Source organism: Brachyhypopomus gauderio, chromosome 20, assembly GCF_052324685.1.
Source record: "Brachyhypopomus gauderio isolate BG-103 chromosome 20, BGAUD_0.2, whole genome shotgun sequence".
In the NCBI taxonomy this organism is placed as follows: Eukaryota; Metazoa; Chordata; class Actinopteri; order Gymnotiformes; family Hypopomidae; genus Brachyhypopomus; species Brachyhypopomus gauderio.
In genome coordinates this window covers 9944417-9961916 of record NC_135230.1, presented here as the reverse complement: position 1 = coordinate 9961916, position 17500 = coordinate 9944417, and the positions used below count along the sequence as shown (strand labels likewise).

The 17500-nt window shown below is 43.9% G+C and overlaps 3 protein-coding genes across 13 annotated transcripts in view; 1 reads left to right on the top strand and 2 right to left on the bottom strand.

Moving 5' to 3' along the window:
- The window catches only part of pnpla6 (patatin-like phospholipase domain containing 6), a 39337-nt gene extending 38636 nt beyond the window's left edge, over nt 1-701 (top strand). For all 10 annotated transcript variants that reach the window (XM_076982429.1, XM_076982431.1, XM_076982434.1 and 7 more), the window contains one exon: nt 1-701. This exon is cut by the window's left edge and continues 2089 nt beyond it. The gene's annotated coding sequence lies outside the window, so the exon portion shown is untranslated.
- A 143-nt stretch (nt 702-844) lies between these two features.
- map2k7 (mitogen-activated protein kinase kinase 7) lies at nt 845-15488 on the bottom strand. Of its 2 annotated transcripts, XM_076982440.1 has the most exons (12): nt 15313-15488; nt 13228-13275; nt 11352-11496; nt 11161-11227; nt 10852-10965; nt 10172-10291; nt 9874-9981; nt 9587-9766; nt 9426-9506; nt 7192-7334; nt 6987-7032; nt 845-6762 (listed from the first exon to the last, which is right to left on the bottom strand). In XM_076982440.1, exons 1-12 carry the CDS (start codon nt 15434-15436, stop codon nt 6622-6624), a joined length of 1317 nt encoding a protein of 438 aa, XP_076838555.1. In that variant the 5' UTR covers nt 15437-15488; the 3' UTR covers nt 845-6621. The 2 variants fall into 2 exon arrangements, with proteins under 2 accessions (XP_076838555.1, XP_076838556.1); XM_076982441.1 differs by lacking the exon at nt 13228-13275.
- A 278-nt stretch (nt 15489-15766) lies between these two features.
- Nucleotides 15767-17500, bottom strand: part of pkn1a (protein kinase N1a) — a 25828-nt gene continuing 24094 nt past the window's right edge. Inside the window, 2 exon segments of the mRNA XM_076983222.1 lie at nt 15767-17473; nt 17475-17500. The exon segment at nt 17475-17500 is cut by the window's right edge and continues 97 nt beyond it. Of these exon segments, the coding sequence (XP_076839337.1) occupies nt 17393-17473; nt 17475-17500 (107 nt within the window). The 3' untranslated portion in view covers nt 15767-17392.

The following is a 17500-nucleotide window of genomic DNA, read 5'->3' as shown; positions in this document are numbered from 1 at the left end:
GTCAGAAAGGGTTTGTTAGCATTATGCAAATAAGACCACTCTCCCTGGTTAGTGTTAGCTTTATACAAATGGAATTGTATTGATTAATGCTACTTATTAACATCACTGATTAATTGTTTTATTACCTCAAGCTTTCTTCCATGTGTTGGCTTTATTATTTATTTGAATTCTCTTGTGTGTGTTCAGTCCACCTTCAGTTGTGTGTTTCAGCGGAAACTCCCTTTTTTATACATTAACACCGTGAAACGGACCGTATAGAGGCATACCTATGTGAAGGCAACTCCCTCAGCTGTGTGCACTGTGCATCCACGACGTTGTGGTTCCTTTAACCTACTGTAACCGAGCAATCACCCAGTTTTGATATGGACCGCCCCAGTCTGGAAGGGAGAAACACCTTTGTGTTGACAGAACTCTTCTCTGATGGATCTCTTTCTGTTGTTCCCATATACTTAAAGGTTTGCCTATTATTTTTTATGCAACACCGACTTTTTAAAATGCATTTCTAAACATTGAAAGAAATATGATGGATTGTATATTTCTTATTTAGGTTGCTTTAGCATATTTTGCACTGATTGTAGAGAAAAATCTATTTATAGTGGTCTGAAGTTGGGTTTTTTTTGCAGTACATTAAGGTGGCTGAATCTGTATTGAATGACAAACATACAAAATAACTAAATAAATATTTAATTCATCTTAAGCAATGCTGTCTAAATGTCTTTCACTACTAGATAATCTGAACTGTGAGCTGATCTACTCATTTTCTAAGGCAGGTGTGGACTGTGTGATGATCTAACTCGGTCACAAAGACGTCATTGGCTGGGTAAAAAATGACAAATGCTTTGGAAGGGTTTTTTGTATTTATTTGTATTAAGTTTTTTAATATTTTTCCCTTTTTCTCAAAAAAATCCTGAGGTATTCACAATATAATGGCATTTATTTCATTTGAAATATTAAGGAAACAAGACTAAAGGGATAAAATGAATATTGAAAAGAAACAAAAAAGCATCGATAAAGCTGTAATGGTTGTGTCTTCTGTAAAACAAGAGTTTGGGATTTTTCCTTACAAAAAATAAAATAATTCCCAAGATGAGCAATTTGAAATTGAAGCCTAGCTGTCACTGTTAAATTGACTTCTATTTACTAATCCAAAATTGTTACATGAAACCAAACCAATCCCAGTAGATATCACTTTTATAAACCAGAAAAACTAAGATAATTGTAGTTGTCGTTGGCACAAAAGCAATTCTATCAGTGAAATCTTACAGTTATGGGATATCGGGAGTTACAAAGATGCCAACAACAGCAAAAATGGTATCCAAGCTAATCACTGACACTAATTTGAACAGAGTTAATTACATGTCCTATGGAAGATAGCAGGCTATTTGAATTAAACGGAATGAGCCTATTCCAACAGAGCGGTTTTCTACAACCTCGTCTATCCAATTCAGTTTTTTTTAATGAAAATAATTCTAAATTCCATTAGTGTGAATTAAACAGAACTTGTTGAATTTAAAATCAGATCTGTGTTCCATCACATTCTATAAAAACTCCAGTGCAACAGCAGCTATGAATGGTAACGTTTTGCGCATAAAGACACTCTTTATAACCATCAAACTCTGAACAGCATAATAGAACCCGTAACGGCTCAAGAGAACATGACAACCGACACAGATGAAGCTGAACATGGAACAAAATCAACAAATGAAAGGCAGCATGAAGGAAAAACAACAACAACTGAGTGCTAAAATGGGTCCTCAGCTGGAAAAGTAAGAAAAAGACACACCTTTGACCTGATGCTCCTGAAGAAAGACACAAATCTTTACACAATCAATGTCAATCTACTCAACACCAGAATATCCTTGTTCAATTTGGTGTGATTTCAACCCTGAAGATAACAGTGATATAATAAAAGCAACTATATAACAGTAAAATAAAACCAAAGCTGCAATGGATTGAAACTGAGAGCCTAAAAAGCATTTTGGTTTTCTAAATGGATAAAATACAAACTTTCTAATTGATTCTGCACTCGTGCAAAGTGCTAGTGTCATGCAGGAACTTGAAACATGACACCAATGCCAGACCTGTACAAATACCATCAACAGCTTGAAATCAAGCAAAAATGATGAACACAAACATTTTATAGCACAAATAGAATAAAACAAAGTAAAAGGCAATAGTGTGTCTTTTTCTAAAAACACAACATTTTGCAAAAGTGTGACATTTTATTATATATATATATATATATATATATATATATATATATATATATATATATATATATAAAATCATAAATAAAGATTATGCCCCACCCCTCCCAATCAAAGTATAAAATCAATGGCAGTTACAGCCGGGATCATAACATGCAATTGATATACATACAGCACTGGACAAGCTAAACCCCATTTAATCCCTGTAATCTGTAATCTGATAGTGTCCCCCTTCCCCTACCCATCCCAATCCCAATACAATCCTTAAATATTTGTCAGCTCATTCAAAAACAAATACACCAAACAGAAAAGCATAAACACTTTTCTCTCTACCGATCTTTAATTTCCGCACTAGCTGAAGGCAAAAAAGGAGAAGCAGAGAAAGAAAAATCAGGAACCAAGAGGTGATGTTTAATCCCTCTGTTTAATCCCTCTGACTGCAGATTAACCACACACAGGACGCTTTCAGGGTAAAGGAACCACCAAGAGGTGATGTTTAATCCCTCTGTTTAATCCCTCTGACTGCAGATTAACCACACACAGGACGCTTTCAGGGTAAAGGAACCACCAAGAGGTGATGTTTAATCCCTCTGTTTAATCCCTCTGACTGCAGATTAACCACACACAGGACGCTTTCAGGGTAAAGGAACCACCAAGAGGTGATGTTTAATCCCTCTGACTGCAGATTAACCACATAGGACGCTTTCAAGGTAAAGGAACCACCAAGAGGTGATGTTTAATCCCTCTGTTTAATCCCTCTGACTGCAGATTAACCACACACAGGACGCTTTCAGGGTAAAGGAACCACCAAGAGGTGATGTTTAATCCCTCTGACTGCAGATTAACCACACATAGGACGCTTTCAGGGTAAAGGAACCACCAAGAGGTGATGTTTAATCCCTCTGACTGCAGATTAACCACACATAGGACGCTTTCAGGGTAAAGCAAGCTGACTGGATTTTGAGTGACTGCATAGTGAATATTTGGTTTACTTACAGATGGGCAAATTAAAACCTCCCATCGTACTGAAACGGAGTAACACATGCCTGAGAGAAAAAAAAAACTAAACAAAACAAAAGGTGTGTTGCCCCCACCACACACACACGCACGCACGCACGCACACACACACACACACACACACACACACACACACACACACACCCCTACAACCTACAGAAGCAGCAGCATAAATGTCTTCTGCTCATTGGATGATTGAGGTCTGCTCATCACAGGACAGGGTATTAGGACCCACCTCTTAATTTATCACATGTTCAAAGTTGAAAACTTACAAATTAATTAATAGTAAAAGTAGAAAAAAAAATCATAAAATTAAATGAAAAAAGAAACTTGTAACAGCAAAGAATTAACAACTGAAAATAAAATCACACCAATACAAACATTATGTGTGTGTGTCTCAGCACATAGAACAAAAATGATACAGCAAACCCCTCTTGACAGTGCTAAAGATTCAGTTAGGATCGCTCTCATTCACACAGTTTGGTTTCTATTAGGATTAGAAAGCACTCTTCCATTATAGTGTGTGTGTAAGTAATGGACAGCTTGGTTTAGGCCAGTGGTTCCCAAAGTGGGGGGCGCGGAGCTTGGAAGTAAAACATATGCACATGTCAATATGGGTATGTGTGTGTAAGGGGGGGGCACAAAAATATTCTCATCTACTAAAGGGGGGCATGGCAAAAAAAAGTTTGGGAACCACTGGTTTAGGCTCTGAAGTTCAAGTCCCAAACCTGCTTCCACCTCAGAAGAACACAAGCTACAGTAAGCAGCCCCAGTCCTTACAGTCTACACCACCCTAGCTCAGCGTCACTACCCACCGTGGGACCGACACCGTCCTGTCAGTGACACGCGTGACGGCGGCCGTGTTTCTCCAGATCTACAGACAGAGCAGGTGACTGACAGACTAGAGAGAAGCAGACACCTGGGCAAGCGTCTCTTTTCACAACCAATTACGACGACGCACTGCGGAACAACGAGGCGGGCCTTGTGAGCACGGAAGTGGTCGTTTTGCGCACCCCGCCCACCCTTAATGGTTTCGACCACGGGAGCCACGCTCTCTAATTGCATTTACCGCAGATCTGTTCACAGAGTGCCAATAGCCTAGATTTTTTTTCGTTCTGGCTCCAAACACACACACACAAAAAAAAAAAAAATTTTTTAATCCCCTCTCGCAGATCCGTTTTAATATCTAAATGATAAAACACTCAAGACGGAGAATTTCACTACATCCACCACAGGACGGAACACACTGAGCTGTAGCACACACCTAGACAGTTATATGGCCACCACTGAACGGTGAATATATCTCTCATTCATATATATATATATAATATACGACATGAGCACTATGTGATCTACCTGCTGTTAGTAGCTGTGAATGGTGGGTTAAGCTCAGGGATCACATTTCTACACTAGCGTGCTACACTCGCGATGCACAAACACCCATAGCACGTGCTTGTGCCTACACCCAGCCCCTCCGCTCGCGCCCTGCTCCATGGCCTCATCGCTCGTCTCCTCACGTGTATTTGGTAATACGTGTTAGACATTGCAACTTTTCACGTTTTTTTTTTTTTGGTTTCGGAAAAAAAAAAAAAAAGCAAAGATCATTGTCCTTTGGGGAACAAAATAATCACCAGCAGCATCTAAAGCAAAAGTAGCAGCAGAGTAACAATAAATAAATAGTTAATGTAAAATAAACAATCCGATAATGATGAATAAGACATAAAAAATTAAATGTGTCCCTAAATTACACTGGTTTGATAACAACCGAAAGCTTTCACGCAATGTCCAGCTCACCACAGCGGTCAATGAAGAACAACGCCCCCTAGTGGGAAATCTCAAGTAGCACACCGTAACGCTCACCTTCAGGAAGCAACATGCTCGCAAAATGCCTGCGCCCTTGTCCAACACCTCCCTAAACCTTTCTGAGATACATCCCCACTCCTCTCTCTCTTCCTCGTCCACGGTCCTCAACATTCATTCACTCCTTCATTATAAATCTTATCACTTCCTCTTTCTTTTCTCCCCGACACCCCCCGTATCGACGCTTCCCACTAACGTACTGGATACTTTCCCAGCTACTTCTTCTCCTTTTAGTCACCCCACAACAGCTGGCGTGAAGTGGCAGGACAATCGCTTTGGTTTCCCGGAACTCAAATAGTGACAAAACAGATTTTATTTTAAATCAAATGGCTTCCAAATTATATAAATTGTTCCAAGCAAACAATTTATGGATTTGCTTTTCTCTGTCCTTACCCCTAGACTTCCTGCACTCCTGAGGCGTGTATAAAACATAGACTATATAAAAATCCTACGAGCTAATCTAATTTTTTTGTATTTTATCTTCACAATAAAACAAAATCCCGTCAGCAAACATACACGATTCTATACTTAGTCGAACTACTTGTCCATGATAGTACCACTTCCAGGTTCAAATGCTACATATGTTAGCATTGTTATTGTACGCCCCCTATAGGCAGCGCAGATGTATTTCAGTATACTAACCAAGTCCCTTCCTGCTCCCTGTTTCACTTGCATAAATACCAGGACATGCAAACTGTACGGTGTTGGAACAGGACAGGAAGGACTTGCCATATAGTAAAATGCAGGTCTGATAAGACTTAGCACACACACACACACACAGACAGACACAGACACACACACTCTCAGCGTCTCAGTGCTGTTCGACTACTCTGTTCAGTCCCTGAGTGAGGGGCTATAAAGGATATGAACCCAGACACCACACAGCTGAGTCATTCCCCATCAATATGAACACTACTGTACATACACTATGCAGAGTGACCACATACACACTACATTTCTCCCTCAAACACACACACACACACACACACACACACACACACACACACACACACACACACACACACACACACACACACACACAAACCCAGGCTGAGCACCCCACTGGGCAACATTCCCAGGGGTGGCAGTTCCACACTGTACGTAGGTGTGTAGCTTATGTCCACGGGGGAAGTGTATGACACTATACATGTTTGGATAGGATACGCAGATGTGCGTGAATAGCGACTCCTAACACTAATGTCCGTCCTGATAGACTGGTGGATGAAAAAGAAGAAAAACAAATGGAAAAAAAATAAATATATATTTATATATAGAGATTTTTTTTTGTTTAATTTACATCACACTTGCCCGTGTCTGTCTGTCAGTCAGACTCTCACTATCTCGTCTCTCTTCATTCATCCACGTCAATTTCTACAACCATCTCCTCCACCCCTCCCTCCCTGTTCCTCTCTCAACCGGCACACTCGCATCTCTCCGCACCTTCACATACAACCCTCTCTCACTCTCTCTCTCTCTGCACGGCTATCTCTCCGTTGCCCTCTGCCTCTCCAGTCGTCTCTCTGTCTCCCCCTGCTGGCTACCTGCTGAAGAGCGAGTGGAGCTGGTGCTGGCTGTAGCACTGGCTGCTACGCGGGGACTCCGTGCGCTCCATCACGGTCTGGAACCAGCCCGCCACGTCCACCTCCAGCACCTCGTAGCGCCGGATGAAACTGTGTTCCTGCAACGGCACACGCAGAGGTCAAAGGTCAAAGGCATCATTCATACAGGACGTAGGGCAAGGCAAATGGGCTCCGTCACTTTGACAGCTACTGCGGGGTTTTGAAATGGAGACGTGATACTGAGGTTTGGTGCCCGCCGGCCTGCATGGAGGGACACCCTCCTGAGACGTACGCCCATGGGTTATAGAGAAAGAACCCCAGCGGGGAAAAGGGAGCCACTCACGAGCAGCTTGTGGTATTTTGGCCGTTTTCTGTGATCCTTTGTGAGGCTGTAAGGGGGAAGAGAAAGAAAACAGTTCAAGCTGGGAGGGAGAGGTCGGACGAGAGCCTGTGAGTGTGTGTGCACAATACAAGCACAAGTGATTGAACTACAACAAACAGCAGCAGATTAAGACAGAAGCGGATGTTGTGTGTGTGTGTGTGTATACCAGTCTTTAACAAAGGACTGGAAGTCGAGGGAGAAGCCCATGCTGAGAGGCAGGAGAGGCGGGTCCTCCTGCAGCACTTTGGTCAGAACCTCAAAGTCTGTCTTGCAGTTCTTATATGGAAACTGCCCAGTGGCTAGCTCCACCTACAGCACAGGAGGAACAATTGCACATATAGCACATTACAATCAGAAATCAAGAAATAAGGTACTGCTCACGCATACTCAACAAAAGCAATTTAAATGTCAATTATAATTACTACCGAGTCAACTGTACCACAACATATTAAAAGCACATTGGTAGAACTTATTAATAAAGCTTATTACTAGGCCTGTCACGATAATTAAATTATCGACTTACTGTACGATAATATTTTTAACCGCTATCATTTTTGCTGATGTCGATAATTGGCCATTGGTTTTCCGCGCAAATTTGTTTACATGAGAATAAACCGCAACTACGTTAGATTTCAGAAAGGCACGCAATGTTGCTCTCCCGCACCCCCCTCCCCCCTTAAGGCAAGACGAATCTGTGATCAGAGAGCGACATCTACCGGTTAGGAAATGAGTGCAATACACGGAGAGCGTATGCGTCAATAACAGTGCCTCCACACACACAGGTGGAGATGTGTTAGCTCACGAACGTATTCGAGGCTAATAGGACTCGAAATGATTCAAAATAATTTGCTTTTTATCACATTATTTAATGGTTGTTTATTATAGTGACCGTAGCGCAACTCCGCCTACCTCGCGCGAACCTCAGCAAAGGGCGGAGGCATTTATACTTGCCGCATCACATTCTTTGCAGTGTTGTCCGAAACGATATGTGGTAGTATAAAGAATGACCCTCAAAAACAGGGGAATTAACATTTACCTGACCAATTTTAATGTTGCTTTTTGTTTCAGATTTGACAAGTGCTGGAATTTGTTCGTTTCACAACAAATAACTATCTGACTGAACAGTTCTCTTGTATTACGTTAACAAATATTACGTTAGCCTCTTGTAATTCCAGGACGAAACATGAGAGAACGTGAAGATGTTAAGATTGGGCGTTTTGAAAATAAACAACCATTAAATTATGTAATGAAAAAGTGAATTATTTCGAATCATTTCGTCTATATGTATAAATTTTTTACTTTATTAATTTTAACGTGCTGGGAAATATTGAAATGGACGTTGAAAGTGACGTACAAGTGCTTGAATTCCACCTTGTTAAGGTGTATGAACCCTGCTAACATGACTTTGTTCACTGTGCTGTGATCCGGCGCGCGTGAAGTTACAAAATTCGAGAGGTGCACGACCTCGCGAATCGACAGTGCGCGAGGCCCTCGCGCACGGGCGGAGCCACCTCGATTACGTCATTTGCGCCGTGCGGACCTTTGCGCTGCTCACGACGTGTCAAGTATAAACCAGGCTTAACTCGCTATATACTCAAAGAGATGCTGCCGTTAAATACGGTCGAAAAGAAAACATTTGTAAACATGCTGCAAAGATTTGACAAGCAGTATGAACTGCCAGAGAAAACGTACATCTTCCAAACTGTCATTCCATCCTTATATAATGAAGTGAAAGATGGCATTCTGAAGGAGATTAAAGACATCTCATTTTACTCTGCCACTACAGATATGTGGTCAAGCTCAAATATGACCCCATACATGAGCTTTAGAATACATTACATTACTGCAAACTGGTGTAATTGTATTATTATGCTACTATATTATTATTGTGGCACATTGTCTTAAAGCTCTTTTGGGGAGCCCAGAAGCAAGAAAAAAATCTATAATGGCACTTTAAAATGACAATATTATCGCAATAATTTCTGGGACAATATATTGTTCTGAAAATTGTGTTACCGTGACAGGCCTACTTATTACACATGCTATAACAAAGCAATACCAGGTTAACAACAGAAGCCACACAGACCTAATGCTTCAAACATATAAACATATACCTAAATCTTGTTGGGGTTAATGTGATAACACTACAGTAATAACACTACAGTATAACAGCATATGTTATGGCTGGTATACAGTTTAAAGCTTTAAAATGCTGCTGATGTGCACATGCTGACCTTCTACAAACAGACGCCTTACTGTCTGCAAATGTTCGGCTACAATGTAAATATGGCAGTGTTCCTCAAATCGGGCCAATGGGGAGGGGAGATAGGCGTTTCTACGATGTACCTGGTGACTGTGTGATCATGTGTGTGTGTGTGAATGAAGCAGCTGAAGACACACCAGAGAGATGCCAAGACTCCAGACGTCGGCTCTGATGTCATAGTCGGGCTTACTCGGATCTGGAGGGTCTATTCTCTCAGGCTGAAAACACACGCAGAAGTAGAGTGAGAACATGTATAGGTGCGTGTGTGTGTGCGCGTCTGCGTGTGTGTGTATCTCACCGCCATGTAAGCCGCGCAGCCTGCACTGCGAGTCTTGGCCTTGGAGTCCACGAGGCGTCCACTGATGCCGAAGTCACAGAGTTTGATCTGGCCTTTATCGTCCAGCAGGATGTTGGAGGGCTTCACGTCTCTGTGGATCACGCCATGTTTCTCCTTCAGATACAGCAGAGCATTCACGATCTGCGGAGGAAGTGAGGCGCAGGTTCACGTATGGATCCTGGCAGGTGTGCTAAAACATTCCTGTTTGTAGGTTGGAGGCGAGGAAGAAGAGCAGGACTAAGGCTCACCGCTACGGTCATCTTTCCCAGGATGCACTCTGGTATAGGGCCTTGAATCCTCTTCTTCAGCTTTTCTGCACACGTCCCCATCAGCTCCATCGCAATGAACACGTCCGTCTAAGAGCACAGCATTGTGGGAATAGTAGTTGAAAAGCAATACCCAATACTCAATGCCTGTTTACTGATAAATGAGTATTTGATATACAAAAAGGAAATAAGATACAGGAAGATAATTAAGTCGTACGAATATATAGAGCGAGAGAGAGAGAGAGAGTGTGTGAGAGAGAGAGAGTGCGAGTTCTCTCACATTGGTGACTATAGCTCCATAGCACTGAATGATGTATGGGCAGTCATGACTCTTCAGAACCACGTCCAGGTCCATCAGAATCCTCTTATTCTCGTCTTTATTACCCGTTCTCCGCATTTGCTGTAGAAACACACACGGTGGTCGCACTTCATCATCAAACATGGCCTAAAACACCATCGCTTGTTGTTCACATACACCCACACGCTCACTGCTACTCGTAATTAGGAATCAGTGTTTAATTACTGGCTTTAGTTAAAGGCATTGTAAATCAGTAATTAAAAGTCTCTCTCTGTCTGCATGCATAATAAACTACACAACTACCACGAGTGCTCTCCTTCTATTCTCAACATTAATCACTCAGCACATTACAAGTTACATTTTAGAGGAGATCTTGGTTTTCCATCTTATAAACTCACTTCTCAAGGATTTGACGTGCAGTATAATAATTAAGAATATATAACCCGTTTAACAAACAATTATAATAATAATCAAGAAAGATGTATTCACCATTATAAATTCGGCACGTTTTTGGCAAAAACCAAAGAAATGACAACATGAGATGTGGCACATGTGCACGAGATGAGGGGGTCAGATTTTCCGGGGTCAGATTTGGCAGGTGACCCGTCCGGTGCCCACACGCGTCAGGTGTGCTGCGGCCGCACCTGCCTGTGCGCTCTCACCTTGACGGCGATGATGTGGCCGGTTTTCTTGAAGCGCACTTTGAACACCTGACCACAGGTGCCATTGCCAATTTCTCCCTCACTGATGAGATCAGTCACCTCTGCAGGGTACCGCTGTAACACACACACACACACACACACACACACACACACACACACACGAGTTCATATGTACTGGGGGACCTATTAATAACTTACCACAGTTAGTTACTGTACCTTCGAGTCCAACCACTCATTCCCATTCTGGCCTGATCCCTGCGACAGAGAGGACGATCTCTGTCTCTGGGGGGGGGGGGGTGTTTGTCTCACCTGGCCGTCCATTTTTAGGTAGCCTGTCTGTTTCATGATCTCCTGCAGCTTCTGGTCTATTTCGGCACTGCAAGAACAGAAACATGTTTACTCTAGAGTGCACGGTGGGAGGAGGAGCGCAGGCGCTCGCTCGTGTGTGTGTGTGTGTGTGTGTGTGTGTGTGTGTGTGTGTGTGTGTGTGTGGGGCGTACTTCTCCAGGCTCTTCTGCAGGCCGTATGGTGGGGTGGGCAGCGTGAGCATGTGTCGGGGTCTGCTGGGGTACGAGTGATGCTGGGGTGAACTCTCTGATGACGACGAGCGGCTCCCCCCGTCATTAGCCAGCGGTAACTGCAAAGCTGGGGAGGGAGAGAGGGATAGAGAGAGAAAGAGAAAGAGGGGGATAGAGAGAGAAAGAGGGGTATAAGGAGAGGGACAGAGAGAGTCAGAGACAGCGCCTATTTCTCAGGGTGTCCAGAGAGAGGGGACAGCTCATGCGTGAGGATGTGGTTTCATTTTTAAGTTCTTGACCAAGGTGCAGGTCAGATGTCAAAACGATCATGTGTGTTCGACGAAGTCCTTGAAATGCTGAACCGTCGTTGTCTGCCTCAGTCCCCCAGACCCACCACTCCACACCGCCACATTTTAGAACCATATTAGCCACTTCCCAGCATGCACCTGGGCACTATTAAGAGCGGAGGGCCGTGCATGTTGCTGTTCGAGTCAAACTGTTAATGGCGTTCAGTGTTACGGTGATCTGTGGCCACGTCAGGCAAACTCTGCCACCATGAGCTTCCAGCAACACGGGAACGTGAGCGAGCTGCACCAACTGAACACAACGCAAGGGGAACAAGACGTGAATTACAGATAAGTGTACAGGAATAAAGAGGGCGGGATAAAGAATGGTGAACTTCTGACATCCTCTACTGGAGAACCGGTCTGTGGAAGAGACGTTAGTGCTGGTTAGTGAATGCAATCAGGCGACACGACTCCAAGACTCCTGCAGAACACGCGTGTGCCCGTACACATACACACAGAACGCGCGTGTGCACGTACACATACACACAGAATGCGCGTGTGCACGTACACATACACACAGAACGCGTGTGTGCACGTACACATACACACAGAACGCGCGTGTGCACGTACACATACACACAGCTTTAGAACTGTCAGCCAGTCCGAGAACAGAAAGACGAACAGACAGAGTAGTTCAGGGTGGAGAAAGGGTCAGGCTAGTTTGAACCCAGCAGCAACAAACCGCATTACACGCCCCGTGTGGTGTTAGTGAGTGTGTGTGTGTGTGTGTGCGCACGCGTAAACACACAAAGGCAAAGCCGTGCAGTTATAGCTACAACATGCACAGTATCTGTTGTTCCACTGAAACGAGTTAATACATTCTCCAATCTCCCCCCACAGCTCTGCCACTGACACTCACTCAAGCAGAAGAGATGGGGTGGGGTGGATGAGATGGGGTGCGGGTGGATGAGGAGACACGTGAGTGAAATAACGCACGGGCCAGAGCCAAGGGGGCGGGGTCACGCTGAGCCGAGGGGGCGGGGTCACGCTGAGCCGAGGGGGCGGGGTCACACTGAGCCGAGGGGGCGGGGTCGTGTGGATCCGAGGCAGGCCGACCCCAACGGCTCCAACTCACCCCAAGGGACCTCAACACGCCGTGTTCATTATTAAGCGCCACGGGGGCAAAACGAAAGTCTGTGCGGATGTTTGGAGGTGGTAAGAAAGATGGAGTGTGTGTGAGAGAGTGAATGAAGGAGTGAATGAATGTATGTATACAGAGAGGGGGCAGAGAGAGACAGGGTGTGAGAGAGAGAGAGAAGGGGGCAAATAGTGGGGGGGGGGGGGGCAGAGAGAAAAACAGAGAGCAAGACAGACAGAGAGCAAGACAGGTCAAGCAAGAAGCAGGCGAGACAGAGATACAGAGATGGATAGCCGATAGAGAGATGGAGGGGGGGGATGAAAGAAGGGGGGGTGGAGAAGTAGAGAGTGGGGCAGGAGTGGTTGGGATGGGGGGGTTGGCAGGTTGGGGGAGAGAGGGCTGCAGTGGCAGACGGTGACTTGGTGAATGGTACCTGCACGCTGGGAGGGAGCTGGAGCAGGACTGAGCTGGATCACGATGACTAGATACAGGAGAGAAAAACACACGCGCTCATTACTGAGAGAACACACGCGCACGACCTCGCTACACACGCACACGACCTCGCTACACACGCACACGACCTCGCTACACACGCACTCTGCAGAAACTACAGAATTACAGAGACACCCCCGTTTGTAGACACACTGGCAAACCAGGATGCGCTTAACACGCTCGCGTAATTTGGATCAATACTATGCAGTACAGCAAGAGAAACCTTAGCCAATTTAATAGATCGATTTAAGTAACTTTCCAATACACTACCACGCACGTAATCCATACTCAACAAGAAAGAACCGTTCATAACAGCACTTCAAGGCAAGAAATGCGTGAACTCTGAACTTAGATGTTAATAAACTAGTCCAATAAAACTGTCCCTAGTGTTATGTAAAATGTTTAAAGAGGCTGAATCTGAGGAGTGCCTCGGAAAAACAAGACCATTCATTCTTGTCCCACCTCGAAGCCCAGTTCTCATTCATCGGTCTGTCTCCACGTCCAGAGTCGCATTTCGCAGAGACAAACAGGGAGTGCAATTGATTGCACACACATTACAAAATGTAATGAAACATTTTTAAAAGAAACATTTAAATCCCGAACAAATGAGTTTAAATGTTAAATGTGACCACACAAAAAAGCCTATTCGTAGGCCACAGAGTAAGGCACAACTACTGGTGATTCAAATACAGATGTACAGACTAAGACTGTGCAGTAAATGGTAATCCCGTGTATAATATGCTTTATAATGGTTATGTCTAAAATATCAAATCATTAAGCACTAATGACACAAAAAAGCAGGCATGAATGTATTTTGTTTAACGCAGAACTACATTTCTTCAGTAATGTTTATAGTAATATAAAATTGAATGTAAATATCAAATTAACTAAATGCAGCGCATCTATCATTCAAATTCATATAGTTTTTTTCCTAGTAGCATACAAATAATGTCAATTTCCCCCTGGGATTAATAAAGAGATCTATCAATCATATCAAAGGCTTATTTTAGATCAGTATTCTCGCCCTGCGACGTTTGATATGTACCACAGTGTTACAGGACATCACAGATGAGTAATGTGGTTTATCCAGGTAGTCCTCTCAGGGTTGACCCATCACTCCATCCACACCAAAACACGCATCACCCCTCCATTCATTTAATCCAACCGTGAAACACTTGTATCCTCTGACCATTAGTTACAGAGGCTCGTGTAGTATGACTATGAGTGCTGTGATGTTGGTGAAGAACATAAACCCCAAATGTGCTGCATGTTGAGATGCTGTCTGTGCAGAACTGGCCAACACTTGTTTTGAAGGTGCATTGTAATTTCTTATTTATGAACTTCACTGACTAAACCTGTACTGTGTCCCCAAAACAAGTATTCAAGCTTGGACGACAACCTTTCTATTTCATGAAGGGGGTGGGGTGGTTTTTGTTTTTCTTTTGCCCTTAAAAGTCTCATCTGAGCTGGGTTATTAAACCAGTCTGTCCACACGTCCAGTCTCCGTGAGCTAACGTTAGCATGCGCGCTAACCACACAGGGGTTCGTGACCCACTGGGTCGTCCGTCCCCCCCAAACCTCAAAATAATTGTGATTTAACGGCACGCAACCAAACAGAACCCATTTTTGATTGAGTAAAAAAACAAATGAACCAAACAAAGACACCCAGGAGGGATAACCACGGCCACGGAGCCAGACAGCGGTGTCATGTCGAGTGGACGAGGGCCCCGGTCCGCTTTACTGGGCTCAACGCGGCCGGCGAGGCGCCCGCGGCCCTCTGAACGAACACCTCGCGCTCGTGCGGCGGGAACGCGCTTTAGACGGGAGACGCGCCCCAAGTTCACGCGAATCTCCGCCGAGAGAGAGAGTCGGTCTGCGTTTGTTTATGTAGCCTGTTAGCTAGCCGACTCCTCCATTACACCCCCCCCCAACACACACACACACACACACACACACACACACACACACACACACCACCCCCTCGTCTCCGTCCGTCAGCCCGAACAACATCCCCGCACACACTTACTTGGCCGCGGACACGACCGTTGTGGGCTCATGTCGATGCTGAGGTCGATTCGTCTTCGCGCTTCTTTGTTTTCCTGCTTCAGTTTCTCCTCGATTCGGGAGAGTCTCTGTTCAAGCGACGACATCTTGAAAAATTTAGCACCACCGAGCGACTCCTGCGGGGACAACAGCACCCCCTGGCGGCGGCGGCGTGCGGCACTGCGCCCGTGGTGGAGGACCTGCGACAACAGACTACAGCACCCCCTGGCGACGGCGTGCGGGACTGCGCCCGTAGTGGAGGACCTGCGACAACACACTACAGCGCCATTGCCGTCAAATAAAAACCGGCGTACCACTTCATTTTCATAGACGATATCGAAATTCACACTCAACATTCACACTGAAAACCTCTTTCAACTGCTAAACATGCGTCGTAGCTATAAAGCCTTTATACACAAATAGAAACAAACATTGCGGTCATTCCAACAAGCCTTTATAAATAAAGCTCATCTCAAATGTTTTGTTTTGTAATGAATCCTACAGAGAGTACACAAACGGCAGCCAGTCAAATAGAAAAAGTCTCGAAAATAATTGGAAAAGGGAACACGCTTTGTTTTTACGTTAGCTGTCTGATGTTGTGATAAGTGATGGACATTAAGGTTTAAAGGTAAAGTATATACTAGAAGTTGTGCTACGAGTTCATCACAGTGTGTTTATGTCTGTATTATATGCAACGAGAATTAAAAAGTCTTCTTTTTACGCAAAAAAAAACTTTACCAGCATTTCCAAAATAGGGATTTAAAATAAAAATAGGTTAAAATGTACTAAAATAAAAAAATACATGTTCAGGACTGTTTAATTTGCCCTATAGGCCTATCCCTGCCTAGACCAACGAAATCAAAAGCAAAACTCCAAAAATTGAAATCTCATCCCATTCAAATATGAATCAAATGAAAAAAGATATTTTTCCATTGTGTATCAGACACATCTTATGACATTACTCATTAAGAGTTTCAGTGTAGGAGTGCCGACCATGGTTGGCCATCCGCCGAACAATTGAATAGCTTGAGTCTAACATGACCAGGGAACAGTCCATCTATTCAGAGGAGTTTTTTGCAGACCTTAGTTTTGAAGGATTTAGGTTTTGTTTCTATAACACACATATGTTTAGCACTGGACCACATTTCACCATGAACCATGGTTTTACATATTTAAAACCATTCAAACCCATAATCTTAAACTGTGATTTCGTATTCTGTTTTATTAATGGTGGCCAGTATCAGAATAGGATCGAACCAATTCAGAGGGTATTCAGAGTTCTGTTGGTATCTGGAGTCAATTTCCTTTAAACATTAAAGCATTGCTTTGTTTCTGCTGTTTGCAAAATCTAAAAACCTTTAGGATAAACAGAATATGCAGCATTAGTTCATAATTTTTGCAACCTGTTTCCAAATTTCTCACATCACATCAACTCAAAACATACTTCTCAGTTCTTATGACTAACATGCTTTAAAAGAGACAAAACAATCATCTCAAAAGGACAGAATATAAAGTTAAGGCATTTTCATTCCCAGTTCCAAACACGTCACTAGCATTCCAGAATCACTGGATCCAAACGCCTCGTCAGTTAATGAAGGAAGAGGCTGTTTTCTTTGTCAGGCTTCAGTTTGTGAAGGTCTGCAAAGTGAAGGACTGAAATGAAACACAGTAGGAGATGGTCTGGCAACAGCTACGTCTGACCCGCCTGCGTTTAAAATCTGAAAGACATTCATAAAGCACTGTCACACTGTAAGATCTTTAGCCACTCTCTTCACGTACCAATCCACATTATTGTCACGTGATATAGGTTCGTTTTAGATTTGTTGTTGTTTTGCCTCCTCCTTCTGCATAACTGTTTCTCCGTCACAGTGCAAACGCTCCACGCGTCCAAAGTCTCGTCAGACTTCACTCCGGTATCCCGAAAAACGACATTCTCCATTTTAGCGGAGTCACAGTGTAGTGGTGATGATGGTCAATCCTGCAGCCTCACTGGCATCACAGTGGGTGAAGAAAAGAGAAGAAGAAAAACAAAAGAAATGGTCCTAAATGACCCCTGCGTGGGTTCAGCAGAGGTCAGAGACGTAGTCGAAGTCACGGAAGCTGTCCTGATCTTTGCGGGTCAGCACGCGGGGCTCACGGGGGGGGCGTGAGAGTGGGCTCTTCCGCCGTGA

Excerpts from the sequence above, each read along its gene's own strand:
- map2k7 (XM_076982440.1), bottom strand. The coding sequence starts at position 15,436 with ATGTCGTCGCTTGAACAGAGACTCTCCCGAATCGAGGAGAAACTGAAG. Across the intron at positions 11,497-13,227 it reads AGCTCCCTCCCAGCGTGCAG|CTTTGCAGTTACCGCTGGCT; the intron begins GTACCATTCACC and ends CTCCCTCCCCAG. Across the intron at positions 9,767-9,873 it reads TGGGAAAGATGACCGTAGCG|ATCGTGAATGCTCTGCTGTA; the intron begins GTGAGCCTTAGT and ends CTTCCTCCGCAG.